The following is a 14,182-nucleotide window of genomic DNA, read 5'->3' as shown; positions in this document are numbered from 1 at the left end:
ATGAGTGGCCTACAGATAACATTGCAGCAAAGTAATATCTATTGCCTGCTAATGTGCCTTCCCTGTCCCCAATGCAGTGAATGCTCTTTACCTTATTTAGTGTCCTCGATTCTTCATCTGGAAAATATAAATTCCTAAATCGGAATTACTTACAAATTTTACCATGAGCCATGAAAGATCATCAGGCCTTTGAATAATATCTTTCAGCATTAAAAAAGAGATAAGTTGAATTCTATAGAGGAACCTTGGGGCTTGAGAACTATAGGAGAAAGGTTTTATGGGATGTATGACGTTACAACGCATGCTTCACCCACGCATGCCTTTACAACGTGGTTTTTACAACGCATGCCTTTACAACGAATAGTGCTTTGGGGCGCTGGATAGTGAATAGTTTAATTTACTTTTCCAACTCCAGTCCCCGTGGATAGTAGGGAAGGTGTTGGATAGTAAGCTAAACTTATTCCCTATCCTAGAGCGCCCCCCAGCGCAATGCGTTGTAATGGTTTGCGTTGTAAAAGTTGCGTCGTAAAGGCACTGCGTGGTAAAAGTTGCGTTGTAAAGGATGTTTCCCGGTTTAATGGTATAAGGGACGCTTATGGCTTGAGAACAAGCTAAGTGTGTTTAAAAATCGATACCTAATTCCAAATTTATCGCCTGAGTCATCAAACTGTTTGGGAGGCCCAAAAGAGTCTTTTTAAAAAAAAAGGCTTTCCAAGGTTCCTATTTAACTTGCAAGTCAGCAGTAAGTAAATCGGCCCATATTATGATGGTGATATTACTTTACCCAGTATTGCTCTTTTTAAGGGCTCCACTGACAAGCTCCCAAAACAGATTTGTGCTGCAGGGGATTGGCTATGCTTGAATAGTGGACAAAATGAACACGAAGACTTGTTGTTCTTGACCCCAAACAATATGTCTTGGGCATCAACCAATTGGAATTCCATACCCCTTTTTTGCCAAGGATGGATTGGTAGTTTTGATAAGTGGAATCAGTTCAGGTGTGAATTTTGTGGTAAAGTTTTAGAATTTATTTGTTGGTTGTGCTTGGAGGGGTGTATGGGAGAGTTGTGGTGTAGCACTAAATAGTTGATTCACGGTATGTTGTATAGTTGTGATATTTAGTGAGTAATATGAAGCAGTGTCATTGGCTATTAGTGATAGGTTGTAGATATTTGAGCATGGAGGAGAAAGCATAATTTTTATTTGAAAATGGGCATGTTCCTTTGAGGAGAGAGCACAGTAAATCATTTGAAATTGGGTAGTAACATAGTGATATTTGTAGGCGAACACAATTAACCAAGTTCAAGTGGGTTTGGTGTTTGTGTAGTTATTTTAACAGCATGGAATGCTTCAGTTCCATCGATTTGTGTGTAGTAGCAGAAAGCACCGACCATGAAGAGGCAGTTTCAAGAGTGGTATGTCTAGGTTAAGCTGTATAGCACATGTTGCTATGTCTAGTCTGGACATTTGTATTGCGCACATATCACATCCAAGGGAGTCTCATGGTGCATGCAGACAGTCCTGAAAACGAGGTGAGCCGTAGATAGGTTTAGCAGAAAAGCCAGGTTTTCAATTTTTTGGGGAAATTCATATGTTCAGTAATAGTACGGAGACTCAGAGGTAGTTTGTTCCAGAGGGATGGTGCCATAGAAGAAAAGGCACGACCACCATTCCTGGCAGTTTGAGCTCTGAAAGGCGTGAGCAATAACTTAGTGCTCGATCTCAACTGCCTGCCAGGTATGTGCCAGGTGAGTTTTTGGGTCCAATATTGTGGGCCCCGTCCATACAAGTATTTATGAACCAGACATAAGGTCTTAAGGTTTTTTTTACAGGGAGCCAGTGTAAGGTTTTCAAACACGGCAATGAAGAAGATCTTCGGGGAAGGCCTAAGACCAGACGAGCAGATGTATTATGCAAAACCTGCAGTTTCCTAATATGGCACTCGTTTATGGCAAGGAGTAGTGAATTGCCATAATCTAGTCTGTTTACAATCAGGCCCTGAACCAGAGTTTTACGTGCTTCAGCTGGTATCCATTTAAAGACCCTGCGTAAACTACGCATAATTACAAAACAGGTGCCCACAGTATGGTTAACTTGGTCCTTCATGGATAACTTGTTATCCATGCGGAAACCTAAATTGCGGACAGATTCCTTAAGGGCGGGACACTCCCCCCACTTCTGATGGCCACCAGTCTTGGGTCCAGTGCTCACTCACTTTACCAAACAGCATGACCTCGGACTTACTGCCGTTTAACTTAAGGTGGTTTTGGCCCATCCATTTTTTTACCTCTACCATACAGTTTCTAAAACGCCCTTTTGTCTCATTTACATCGGGGCCAAGTGTGACCAGTATTTGCGTGTCATCGGCGTACGATTACACGTCAAAGCCAAATGCCCTGATCACCTTGGCCAGGGGGGCCATGTAAATTTTAAAAAGCGAGGGGCTCAGGATAGAACCCTGAGGTACACCCCTAATGACAGGTCGAGTACTGGCCAAGGTTTTATCTACTTGTATTGTAGTCGTCCGGTTGGCCAAGTAGCTGGTAAACCATTTCAGTACCTGCCCTCTGACACCACACTCCCACAGCCTTCTAACCAAGATCTGGTGGGAGATGGTGTCAAAGGCCGCCGACAGATCTAAAAGGACAAGAATAGAAGATTGATGTTTGTCCAAGGCAAGCTTAATGTTGTCAGCAACTTCAATCAGTGCTGTTTCCGTGCTGTGGGCAGCACGAAAACCCGACTGTGATGGGTCAAGTAGGTCATTATTCTCCAAATAGTTAAACAACTGTTCGTTTACAAATGCTTCCAGCACTTTTCCTGAGTATGGCAGCAAGGAAATGGGACGATAATTTATAAGGGCATTAGCGTCTGCACCAAATTTTTTTAATATTGGTCTCACTCTCGCCGCCTTCCAAATTTTTGGGACCTCAGCTTCTATCAGGGATTTATTTAAAAGGTTTGAAAAACAATCCACTAGCGCCGGGGCAAGAATGGCAAACAGTTTAGAAGTCAATTGATCATTTGGGGAGCCTGATTTTATTTTCCGCCCTACTATTATGGTCTTCTCCTTATCAAACAGTTCAAAAGTGGCCCACCTCGGGGACGATTCGTTTATATATGAGTCCTGGTCTTGGTATTGAGTGGATACAGTGTCTAGTCCGAAGGAGTTGCATATATTTGTGATTTTATCCTCTAGGAATTTAGAGAGCTGTTCCGTCCACTCTTCGGTATTTGGCGTTGATTGTGGACTTTTAAAGGAAGTAAATTCCTTTAACCCCTTCCATGCTCATGACGAGCTCAGCTCGTCATGAGGCACGGTTGAGCTGTGCTGATGACGAGCTGAGCTCGTCATGTAAAATGATAATCAAAAAAAGTCAGCACAGGAGGGGAAAACACCTAGCAGCCAAGGGGTTAAAATATGGTGAAGCTCTTTAGAAGAGTTCTCAGCTTTGATTATTCGTTCAGCTAAGTGAGTCCTCTTAACAGTTCTTATTCCCTCATGTAATTGGTGTGCAGGATTTGATAGGCTTTACGGTCATTTAAGTTTTTACTTTTCCGCCATATTTTTTCGGCATTTCTTGTCAAGGTCTTAAGATCTTTTAATTGGTCAGTAAACCAGGCTGACAGCTTCTCCCTGCACTTGACCATTCGTAAAGGGGCAATCCTGTCAAGTGCCATGCCGATGGCTAACTCCAGATGAATTGCTGCTAGGTTAACATTAGCCTTCAGATCGATTTGGTATTTCTGGAAGTTATCTGAGAAGGCAGCAAGTGTGATCTTTTTCATATTTCTGCATCCTTTTTTGTTTATTTTACTAGGCATTCCCAATGTACAGGTATTTATAGCAAATTTCACCAGGTAGTGGTCAGTCCACAGTAATGGAGTAGGGGAGTCCGTCCAAATATTAGGGGAATTAGTGAATAAGAGATCCAGCGTGTGTCCAGCTTGATGGGTAGGACCCGTAATCTTTTGGTTCAGATCAAGGGTTGTCATAGAAGAGATTAGTTTTACTGTCTCCATATCGGAGTGGTCATCGGCGTGGTAATTAAAATCACCCAGTAGCAAAAACCTGTATGGCCAGCAGTACAAATAACACTTTACAAGGGAGCAGAAAACAGTAAGGCTTATAAGTGCAGCTTAGATAGTCTGAGCTAAGTATTAGAGTAGGATGGAAAGGTGGTTTGTAGTACTCCAATAAAAGTGTTTAAAAACAATAAGTGCATGTGTAGTTAGTCCTTCATTTACCTCTTTAGTTCATGGGTGTAGGCATTTCACTCCTCTACAGATCGTATATTTTGTCTGGGGTTCAGGGGGAGGCTCTTTGTTGAGATTAGCTTAGCTTGAAACACCAGGCTGGGATTCTCTGGCAAACTGATTATGGTAGTACTTCCGTCTGAGGGCAGGTCTTCCTTCAGACACTAGGGGGTCAGTGAGCCCTACCTGAATCTGCTGTGCCCACTCCCTCGCTCTTCCTGACCACCTTCTTTGTTTGGGCTGATGGTGATAGTGAGGGTTGTGGTGGTGAAGGAGCCCGCTTGTGTTTCACCACTCCTTGGAATGTCCTGATGCAGAGTGAATGATTGCCCTCGGCATGCTGGACTTCAGAGGCAAGCTGTGTTCGTTTTACGCAGGGCAGCTGGACTTCTTGCGGGCACTGGGAGGTCAGTCAGTTCCTTCCCTGACCTGCAATTTCCCTTCTCTTGCGCTGCCTGTTGTGAGTCTCATGTGAGCCCGCAGTGATGTTGAGGTACTGAAGGGGAAGATATGCCGAGTGAGTGATAGCCGTATGTCCTCTTGGTTAGAATATAATTGATTTTTTTTTTAATTCAAGCCAGCATTGGTACCGTTTAACAACGGTCTACAATTTCCTTTGTGTTAGAAAAGTATGTTCGTTTTAAGGAAAATGGTTATTTTTTTCAATTTAATTTAAAAAAGACTCTACTTTGATGAAATTACTCAGATATTATTTGGGATAAATAATGCGAATTGATGAACATTCTCCACAACCTTACATAGAGATATGACCCGGGCCCAACTCTAGTAAATTTTTTTGTTGTTACATGATTTGTCTTCGTTTGTAATGGTGGTCAGAGCAGATGCCCCTCGGGTAAAGCACCAAACAGATCGTGTTCTGATATTTGCTTATGATACTATCCTTTTGGCCGGAAAACAGTGATGATCTTAAGCTTTTTTTCTTCTTTTTTTTACATTTTATTATTATTGCTATGTCAAGAGGCTGACTACCGTATTCATGCAAGTCAAACAGCAGTTGTTATTGGAAATGGGTACTAAACTATAACAAAATGTATTGCCCAATTGCCTCTTAAGTGGTCTTTTTGGGTCCTCCACCCTGCACTGGTTGGGCATTTGATTCTGAACTAATATGGCACGGGGTCCAGGAGTAATTATTTTATGTATTTATTGAGAATTTCCAATTTTTGCTGTCACAACATAGGATGAATATTCTGTTTGTTAGCTGTGTCATTGTGCCTAGGCACTGCTGCTAATATAATTTTGTTTCTAAATTCCTCAATGGGGTTTGACCAGGGTAGATGCTTCAAGGCCAATTTAAGGGTGATTTTCAAAATCTTGAAGTCCTTGTTACATATACATATCATGGTCAATATTGCTGCCATATTTATTTCAACTGTAGCAGTGTTTTAGTTCACTGAAAACTTCTGTGATTTTTAACAGTTTTATTATATACTTCACTACAGGCCAATTTGTTTTTGTTTTGGGTGGTTCTCTGTTTTCATTCCTGAGCTCATTGCAGGAGGTACAGTTTGCAAGTTTTTCTTCTTTGCTGTGGTCTGTGCTCTTAATAAAAGTAACTACTATTTTGCTGGAAAGGTTTGTAAACTGAGCCTCCCAGAGAAATCGTGCTCCTCACAGAGTCCCTCATTGGGACTGTTGTCACAGTTTGTCCCCTGTACAGATATGGTGAATATGGTAGCGATGTTTGATCCCTGATGCACTTGTAATTTTTGTTATTCCACCTTTCCTCTTTTCCCACTGATCCATGACAGGGGCTAAAACACTTCTGTTTGCAGGCTTCTTTAACAGTGAGTTCTGCGAGTCCAGGCTCCAGTAGTTCTGTGTTATGAAACTATTGTTCTTAGATTCCGACAGGTTGCCTCTTCTGCTCAGTTGGTCCTTATTGAGGACATGAGCTTGGGAATATACCAGCTTGCCCTCTAAGTAGTCTTCCTTAAGTCACTGCTATCTTATTCACTTAATTTTTCCTTTATGTTATATAGCACAGTTAAGTGTTACAGCATTATTTGTCAGTAGATGGATATACATAGCCTGTTTCTAGGCTGCTGTCTGTGTACTCTGTGAGAGTTGCAGATTCTCTTCCATATGTTGGCATGCCCTGTGCATACATTTTGCCACTGCTCTTTAGAATCGATCATGGAGGAATGTTTTGCTTGAGTAATTGTAAAATATTGCATCATGGATTACTTCAGTAATGTCTGGTGTGCAAATATTTATAAATCAAAACCGTACTCATTAACTTAAGTTGAGTTGAGTTGAGGGAGAATTTGTATAGCGCTACTTTGCCCAAGGGCGTCAAGGCGCTAGAGATGAAATGAAAAGCTGTGTGATAGAGAGGTGGGGGGTATGGTCAGTGGTAGGCCTCCCTGAAGAGCCAGGTCTTCAGAGCCTTTCGGAAGAGGGGGTGGGAGGTGAGTTCCTTAATCTCAGCCGGAAGAGTATTCCAAATTTTAGGAGCACGGGAGCTGAAAGCTCTGTCGCCCCATCTGGCTTTGTTGGTTTTAGGAACAGACAAAAGATGTTTATTGGCTGAACGAAGTGCCCTGCTGGGGACATACGGGGTCACCAAGGGTTTGATGTCTTCAGAGCCTAGCCCGTGCAAAGCACGATGGGTGAGACATAGAACCTTGAACTCTATTCTGGCCTGGACAGGAAGCCAATGAAGGTCCTTCCTAATAGAGGTGCCTGAGGCGAGCTTCGGGGCATCAGCAACAAACCGAACATCTGAGTTTTGTACTGTTTGCAAACGCTGTATCTGGGATTTATTGATTCCCGGGTATAACGAGTTACAGTAATCTAGCCTTGAGGAGATTAGGGCCACCGTAACCAGTTTACGGGCATCGGTGGAAAGATAATGTACTAATTTCCTCAAGGTTCTAAGAACACCACAGCAGGTAGAGGTTGTTCTGCTGACTTGTTTTTGGAAGGAGAGTTTGGTATCAAAAATAACACCTAGGTTCCGAGCAGACTGGGAGGGCGATGGACAGGCTCCAAGGGAGGGAGGCCACCAGTTCATTGACCAGATCTTCTCCTTGCCTCCAAAGATCAGCACCTCCGTTTTTTCCCTATTCAATTTAAGGGAATTCCTCACCTTCCAGTTTGCAACCGCTTCCATGCAATTCTTGAAGTTTCGGGCTGTGATATCAGCAGTTTGAGAAAGAGAGACCATAATCTGAGTGTCATCAGCATAGGAGAGAACTTCCAGCCCAAAAGATCAAGGGGTGTAACGTAAATGTTAAAGAGCGTGGGGTTCAGGGACGAGCCCTGAGGCACCCCGCACTGCACAGGTTTAGCTGGGGAAAGAAAGTCACCCAGCTTGACCCTCTGTGCACAGCCATCCAGGAAAGATTTTAAAAGACTAAGTGCAGGTCCGACCACTCCTATCTCCTTGAGCCGTTCGACTAAGATGGAGTGGGATAGGGTGTCGAAAGCGGCAGTAAGGTCAAGCAGGACCAGAAGAGTAGTCTGGCCACTGTCGACCTTAGCACGGATGTTATTGGTGACGACTGTTAGGGCGGACTCGGTACTGTGAGACCTGCGAAAGCCGTGCTGAGAGGGATCGAGAAGGCTGGAGTTCTCCAAGAAGGCACTCAGATGGTGATTTAAGTGGGCCTCTAGCATTTTTGCGGGTGCTGGGAGTAATGAGATAGGCCGCAAGTTTTTAAGGATCCAACGAGGCCTTTTTAAGAAGGGACTTAACTTTGGCCATTTTCCAGAGGGTCGGGAAAGCACCTTGATGGATGGCCAGATTAATGACTTCCAGGAACGCAGGGAGTAGAACATCTCTGCACTCTTTGAAGACCTTCAGAGGACATGGATCGAGGGGAGAACCTGATTTAAGCCTGTCCAAGTACACATTGAGTTGCTCTAGAGTGATCAGGGGGAAAGTAAAAGAGCTACCCTGTGGTGACTCTGTAGGGTCTTCTGTGACATGATATGGCAGTGGGGCAGTGGGGATCCTAATTCATGGTTGAGAGCTTCTAAGCTGGAGTGAATGTCAGCTATCTTTGTGTGGAAAAAGGTTGATATCTGGTCACAAAGCTCCTGGGATTCTCTTACCGGATTGGGGGATTGCAGGACCGACAGAGTTAACAATTTTGAACAGTTCCCTGGAAGAGATGAGGGAGGCAGTCAGTTTAGACAAATGTAGTTTCTTTTCTGCAAGCACCGCAGTTTTATAATCTTTGAGTAGGAGTTTGTGTTTATTCTTTTCATCTAGATTGACTCTCCAGATCCTCTCTTGTCTCCTACATCTCTGCCTCAGTGATCTAAGAGTATCGGAGTACCAAGGGGCGCTTCCTAGCAGAATAAGTCTGTTTGACCGGGGCCAGTTTATCAACCGCTTTTAGAATAGCATTATGCAGATCAGAAGCTGCAATGTCAATATCATTTGCTGGTGATTGGGGTTGGGTGGGTAAAAGGGGAGCTAATAGATGACTATTTATTGCTCTGAAGTTTCTTTTGGGTTCCCACTTACAGGGGTTTGCTAAGGAGGTGGGAAGGCTGGGGTGTATAAAATCCAGGGGGATTGCCATGTGGTCTGACCAGGACAGAGGAAGGGGGATCCCAGACTCTACCCTGGGGTCATTGGTAAAGACCCCGTCCAGGGTATGACCGGCTAAGTGTGTGGGGCCCTCTACTATCTGGTTTAGACCAAAAGAAGCCAAATAGTCCATCAGGGAGGCAGTATCTGGGGAGTCCTCTATATCTAAATGAAAGTTAAAGTCTCCAAGAATGGTAAAGTTTGGTCTGTCTATGTAGGGTTCAAGCAGCTTAAGAAGCTTCTGAACGAAGGGAGGCCGGGGGCCAGGGGGCCTGTAAATCAGGATCCCCGCAAAGGAGATTGAGGGGGAGGGGTTCAGCACAAAATAAAGAGCCTGAAAAGAGTCAGATGGCAAAGAAAGGTGCTCAGTTCGGCATCTTATAGAGGATCTGTATAAAATGCCTAGCCCCCCACCCCTTCCCCCTACTCTGTCCATTCTGGACAGCGAATAACCCTCCTTGGATGGCATCCAGGAGTTCAGGTCCAGAGTGATCTGCTGCCCAGGTCTCCGTAATGAAGACCCAGGGAGGTTTTCTGTTAGAAGTAAAGTCCCTGAAGGCGAGATTATTTTTAATTAGGGATCTAGTGTTAATAAGGAACCCAGCCTCTTTACTAGGCTGGGGGAACTTGTGCCTTCCTGGTCTCGAGTGTCTGTTTCGGGGGAAATGGAGGCAGGGACTAGCCTCCTTCCCCGTGCATAAGCACTTAAGGGCCTCCGGAAAGCCCTCAGGAGGGACCAAATGATGACAAGGTATCACTGAGGGTTTGAAAGACAGCAGGGTGTGTACTGAATAGGTGCGTCTACCAGGGACGGGAGGATCAAGCTGGGCGGCCAAAGTAATAGTTGTCAAGTAGAACATAAATGTATACAAAAAGACCACCTTTACACAGAAGGTGTACACTGCATTTTAAAAACAATCTTCGATATAGCAATTATTTTTATTTATTTAGCTTTGTGAAATGTGTAGGGAAATATATATTTGACATGGAGTAATCCACTGTTCTATTCTGAAAAAAGTCTGATACCCTTTTAATGTTACAGATCCATCTAAAAGGCCACGGCTAGATGTGAACCGCCATGGAATGGTGTTCCAGCATCCAGGAGTGGCATCAGGAGTATCTCTGCAGCAGTTGATGCCGACAGCACAAGGTATTGTATTGTAGAAGCATTCAAATGGCTCGTCATATGCCTGATGAGGCAAGGAAGTGATTAGCAGACAAGCATCACACTTCTCTGTGTGGTGCTTAACATTGGAGACATTTGTTGTGCATATTGTTTGAATTTGCCATACTACTTATCATGCCGCTGTCACAGCGGATCTATTTTATGAGATTGTTTGTTCTAGTACACAGTTTTTGATCCTGTCTTACATGGCAGTCAGTTCGCAGGCCTTCACTCACCTGGTGTGACCTAGAGAGTACTAGTGACTGAGTACAGTCTAGTTTTAATAGCAGTAAATTGCCAACTAAAACTGTGCCCTCAATAAACACTTGTTCGTTGGAGAAGGAGTCCTAATGCATATGGATTACAGAAATTCACATATTGACTGGCTGAAAATGGCTGATCATGAAACGGCCAAATCCATCCTCCAACCAAAATCAGCAGCTCATATACGCCTACCTGAGTTTGTTATTTATATATAATACAATCCAACCAAAATCAGCAGCTCATACACACCTACCTGAGTTTGTCATTTCTAGATAATACAATCCTCCAACCAAAACCAGCAGCTCATATACACCTAGCTGGGTTTGTAATTTCTAGATAATACAATACAATCCAACCAAAATCAGCAGCTCATATACGCCTACCTGAGTTTGTCATTTCTAGATAATACTAACATCCCGGAGGTTAGGACAGAAGTGCCCAAACCTATGGGATGGACAGATCACTATCTAATCAAAATAACCATGATGGTTAGGGAAACGTTCAACAAAGAAGAGCCAACTCGACGCCTAAAGAGGCCTTGGCATAAACCTCTAACCAGCAACTTCCACTCCACTCTAGGAGAATTCCAGTATGAGGCAAACATGGATATCGATATGACATATGCTCCCTTCTATGACTGGATTACTAGAGGACTAGATGCCCTCATCCCAGCCAAATGGACTAAGGGGCGCAGCTCCCCCTCCAACCCATGGTATAATGATACTTTGAAATCCATGCAAAAAGAATGCAAAAAAGCCGAGCAAATCTGGAGAAGGGGCTACAATGATAGGGATAAAGCATCTTATCTAGCCAAACAAAAACTCTATCATAAAGTTATTTGCTCCGCACGCGCCTCCTTCTACGCAGAAATCAACTCTAGCCCAAATCCCACCAAAGTTATTTTTAAATTGGTGCAAGAACTGCAGAGTAGCAGAACCCCCACCTCCAGTATTACCTCCGCGCAGCAGTGTGAGGACCTTGCCATTTTCTTTGTAAGAAAAAGTGCAAAAAGTCTACAGTTCATTCCCACAGCACTCTTCTGACCCGCCTAACTCCACTAACTCTACTACTGATGGCACCACGCTCATGCTTATACCAGAAATCTCATATGAGGATCTAACTAAACTCTGCAGGAAAGTTAAGTCTGACTCCCCAGCAGACCCCATGAGGCCGGCTCAATTCATTGAATCTCTAGAATTTTTTCTACCTTCCCTGGCCTCTATACTCAACCTTTCCTTTTCTTCGGCTAGTGTCCCGACTGTTTGGAAACAAGCCTGGGTCTCCCCCATTATTAAGAAGCCCACTTTAGACCCTTCCAAACTGGAAAACTTCAGACCCATCTCGCTGCTTCCATTGTTGTCTAAACTTGCGGAGGCTCATGTAAACAACGTTCTGTCCCAACACATGAACCATAATAACATCTTGGACCCATCTCAAAACGGGTTCAGGCCGGGCCACAGTACTGAGTCTGCCCACCTGTCCACGACTGAACATCTCCGGACAATCCTCGATGCCGGTCAGAGTGCTGCGCTGATTTTATTAGACCTCAGCGCAGCTTTTGATACGGTTTCTCATAACATTCTGTTAAATCGTCTGGCGACAGTAGGGATTACCGGTCTTGCCCTGGAATGGTTCCGCTCATTCCTGAAGGACAGATCCTTCCGGGTGTCAGCTCCCCCGTTTCTCTCCCAGCCCCATTCCATCAGCCAGGGACTCCCTCAGGGCTCTGCACTTAGCCCATCCCTTTTTAATCTATATGTGCAGCCACTTGCGGCAGTGGCTAAAGAGTGGGACCTAACACTGGTGTCATATGCAGATGACACGCAGCTGGTCATCACTCTCACCGAAGGCCCTTCCACTTCGGCCTCGAGATTTAGGGATGGCCTGGCGGCAGTAGCCCAGTGGATGACGGATAACTGCCTGCAGCTTAATGCAGGCAAGACAGAGGTGCTGCTCCTCGGGAAGAACTCCAGCTATTGGAATGAACACTGGTGGCCCTCGTCATTGGGCACCATTCCACCACCTAAATCCTTGGTCAAAAATCTGGGCGTCTGGATGGACTCCTCGCTTAGTTTCCAGACCCACACAAAAAAAGTGGCAGCTACTTGTGTGGGCCTGCTGAGGAGCCTCAACCCGATACTCGGTTTCTTTGACTCTAAAGTCCGCCAACTCATTGTTCAATCCACCATTCTCTCCCGTTTAGACTATGCCAATGTCTTACTTCTGGGCGCCAACAAAGTGGAGATAGCGTGATTGTAACGCGTGCAGAACTCTGCGGCAAGAGCCTTGGTTGGTCTTCCCCGCAGATGCTCGGTCCGAGCTATCATTCAAAATCTGCATTGGCTGCCCATTGAATCTCGTATTCAGTTCAAAACCCTCATCATGGCATTTAAGATCCTCAAATCCGGTTATCCAGAACATTTGGGCCCGCTTCTAACACTTTACGTGCCACAACGCAATTTGCGCTCATCAGGCCAGCACCTTCTGACTGTAGCCCGTACAAAGCTTTGCCGAACCGGCGGCCGCTCCTTTAGGGTTTTGGGAGCCAAGCTCTGGAACTCCTTGCCACGGAACATTCGCTCTTTGGAAAACCTGTCTGCCTTCCGGGAAGCTATTAAGACCCATCTGTTCCCCTCTCCTTAGGACTCCTTGTCTGTCTTCCTTCTTCTCAATTCAGCTTCTGTGGTTCCTTAGCGCCGGGACGCCTCTTTGCTGGGGCAGCTGTTGCGCTTTATCAAATGTTCACATAACATAACATACAATCCTCCAACCAAAATCAGCAGCTCATATACACCTACCTGAGTTTGTAATTTTTGGATAATACAGTCCAACCAAAATCAGCAGCTCATATACACTTGGCTGAGTTTGTAATTTTTGGATAATACAGTCGAACCAAAATCAGCAGCTCATATACACCTACCTGAGTTTGTAATTTTTGGATAATACAGTCCAACCAAAATCAGCAGCTCATATACACCTACCTGAGTTTGTAATTTTTGGATAATACAGTCCTCCAACCAAAATCAGCAGCTCATATACACCTACCTGAGTTTGTAATTTTTGGATAATACAGTCCAACCAAAATCAGCAGCTCATATACACTTGGCTGAGTTTGTAATTTTTGGATAATACAGTCCAACCAAAACCAGCAGCTCATATACACCGACCTGAGTTTGTAATTTTTGGATAATACAGTCCAACCAAAATCAGCAGCTCATATACACCTACCTGAGTTTGTAACTTTTGGATAATACAGTCCTCCAACCAAAATCAGCAGCTCATATACACCTACCTGAGTTTGTAATTTTTGGATAATACAGTCCAACCAAAATCAGCAGCTCATATACACCTACCTGGGTTTGTAATTTTTGGATAATACAGTCCAACCAAAATCAGCAGCTTATATACACCTGGCTGAGTTTGTTATGTCTAGATAATACAATCCCCTAACTGAATTCAGCAGGTCATATAAACCTGCCTGAGTTTGTAATTCTAGATAATACTGTCCCCTAACTGAAAGCAGCAGCTCATATACACCTACCTGAGTTTGTAGGTTTTAGATAATACAGTCCATCCAAAATCAGCAGCTCCTATAATTCTGCCTGAGTTTGTGATATCTAGATAATACAATCCCCTAACTGAAATCAGCAGCTCCTATACATCTGCCTGCGTTTGTGATATCTAGATAATACAATCCCCTAACTGAAATCAGCAGCTCCTACACATCTGGCTGAGTTTGTAATTTCTAGATAATACAATACAATCCAACCAAAATCAGCTGCTCATTACACACCTACCTGAGTTTGTAATTTATATATAATACAAACACCTCACTGAAATCAGCAGCTCATATCCAGCTGCCTGAGTTTGTAATTTCTAGATAATAAAATCCTCCCCTCAAAATCAGCAGCTCATATACACCAAACTGAGTT

The 14,182-nt window shown here is 44.0% G+C and overlaps 1 protein-coding gene across 2 annotated transcripts in view; it reads left to right on the top strand.

Annotated features, from left to right (window-relative positions):
• EP400 (E1A binding protein p400) overlaps positions 1–14,182 on the top strand; it is a 657,563-nt gene that overhangs the window by 64,411 nt on the left and 578,970 nt on the right. For both annotated transcript variants that reach the window (XM_086942653.1, XM_086942654.1), the window contains one exon: positions 9,864–9,971. In XM_086942653.1, coding sequence (XP_086798779.1) covers positions 9,864–9,971 — 108 coding nt within the window. The remainder of the gene's footprint in view (positions 1–9,863; positions 9,972–14,182) is intronic.

This window comes from Lissotriton vulgaris, chromosome 11 (genome assembly GCF_964263255.1).
Source record: "Lissotriton vulgaris chromosome 11, aLisVul1.2, whole genome shotgun sequence".
Classification (NCBI taxonomy): domain Eukaryota; kingdom Metazoa; phylum Chordata; class Amphibia; order Caudata; family Salamandridae; genus Lissotriton; species Lissotriton vulgaris.
This window is presented reverse-complemented; position numbering and strand designations above follow the sequence as displayed.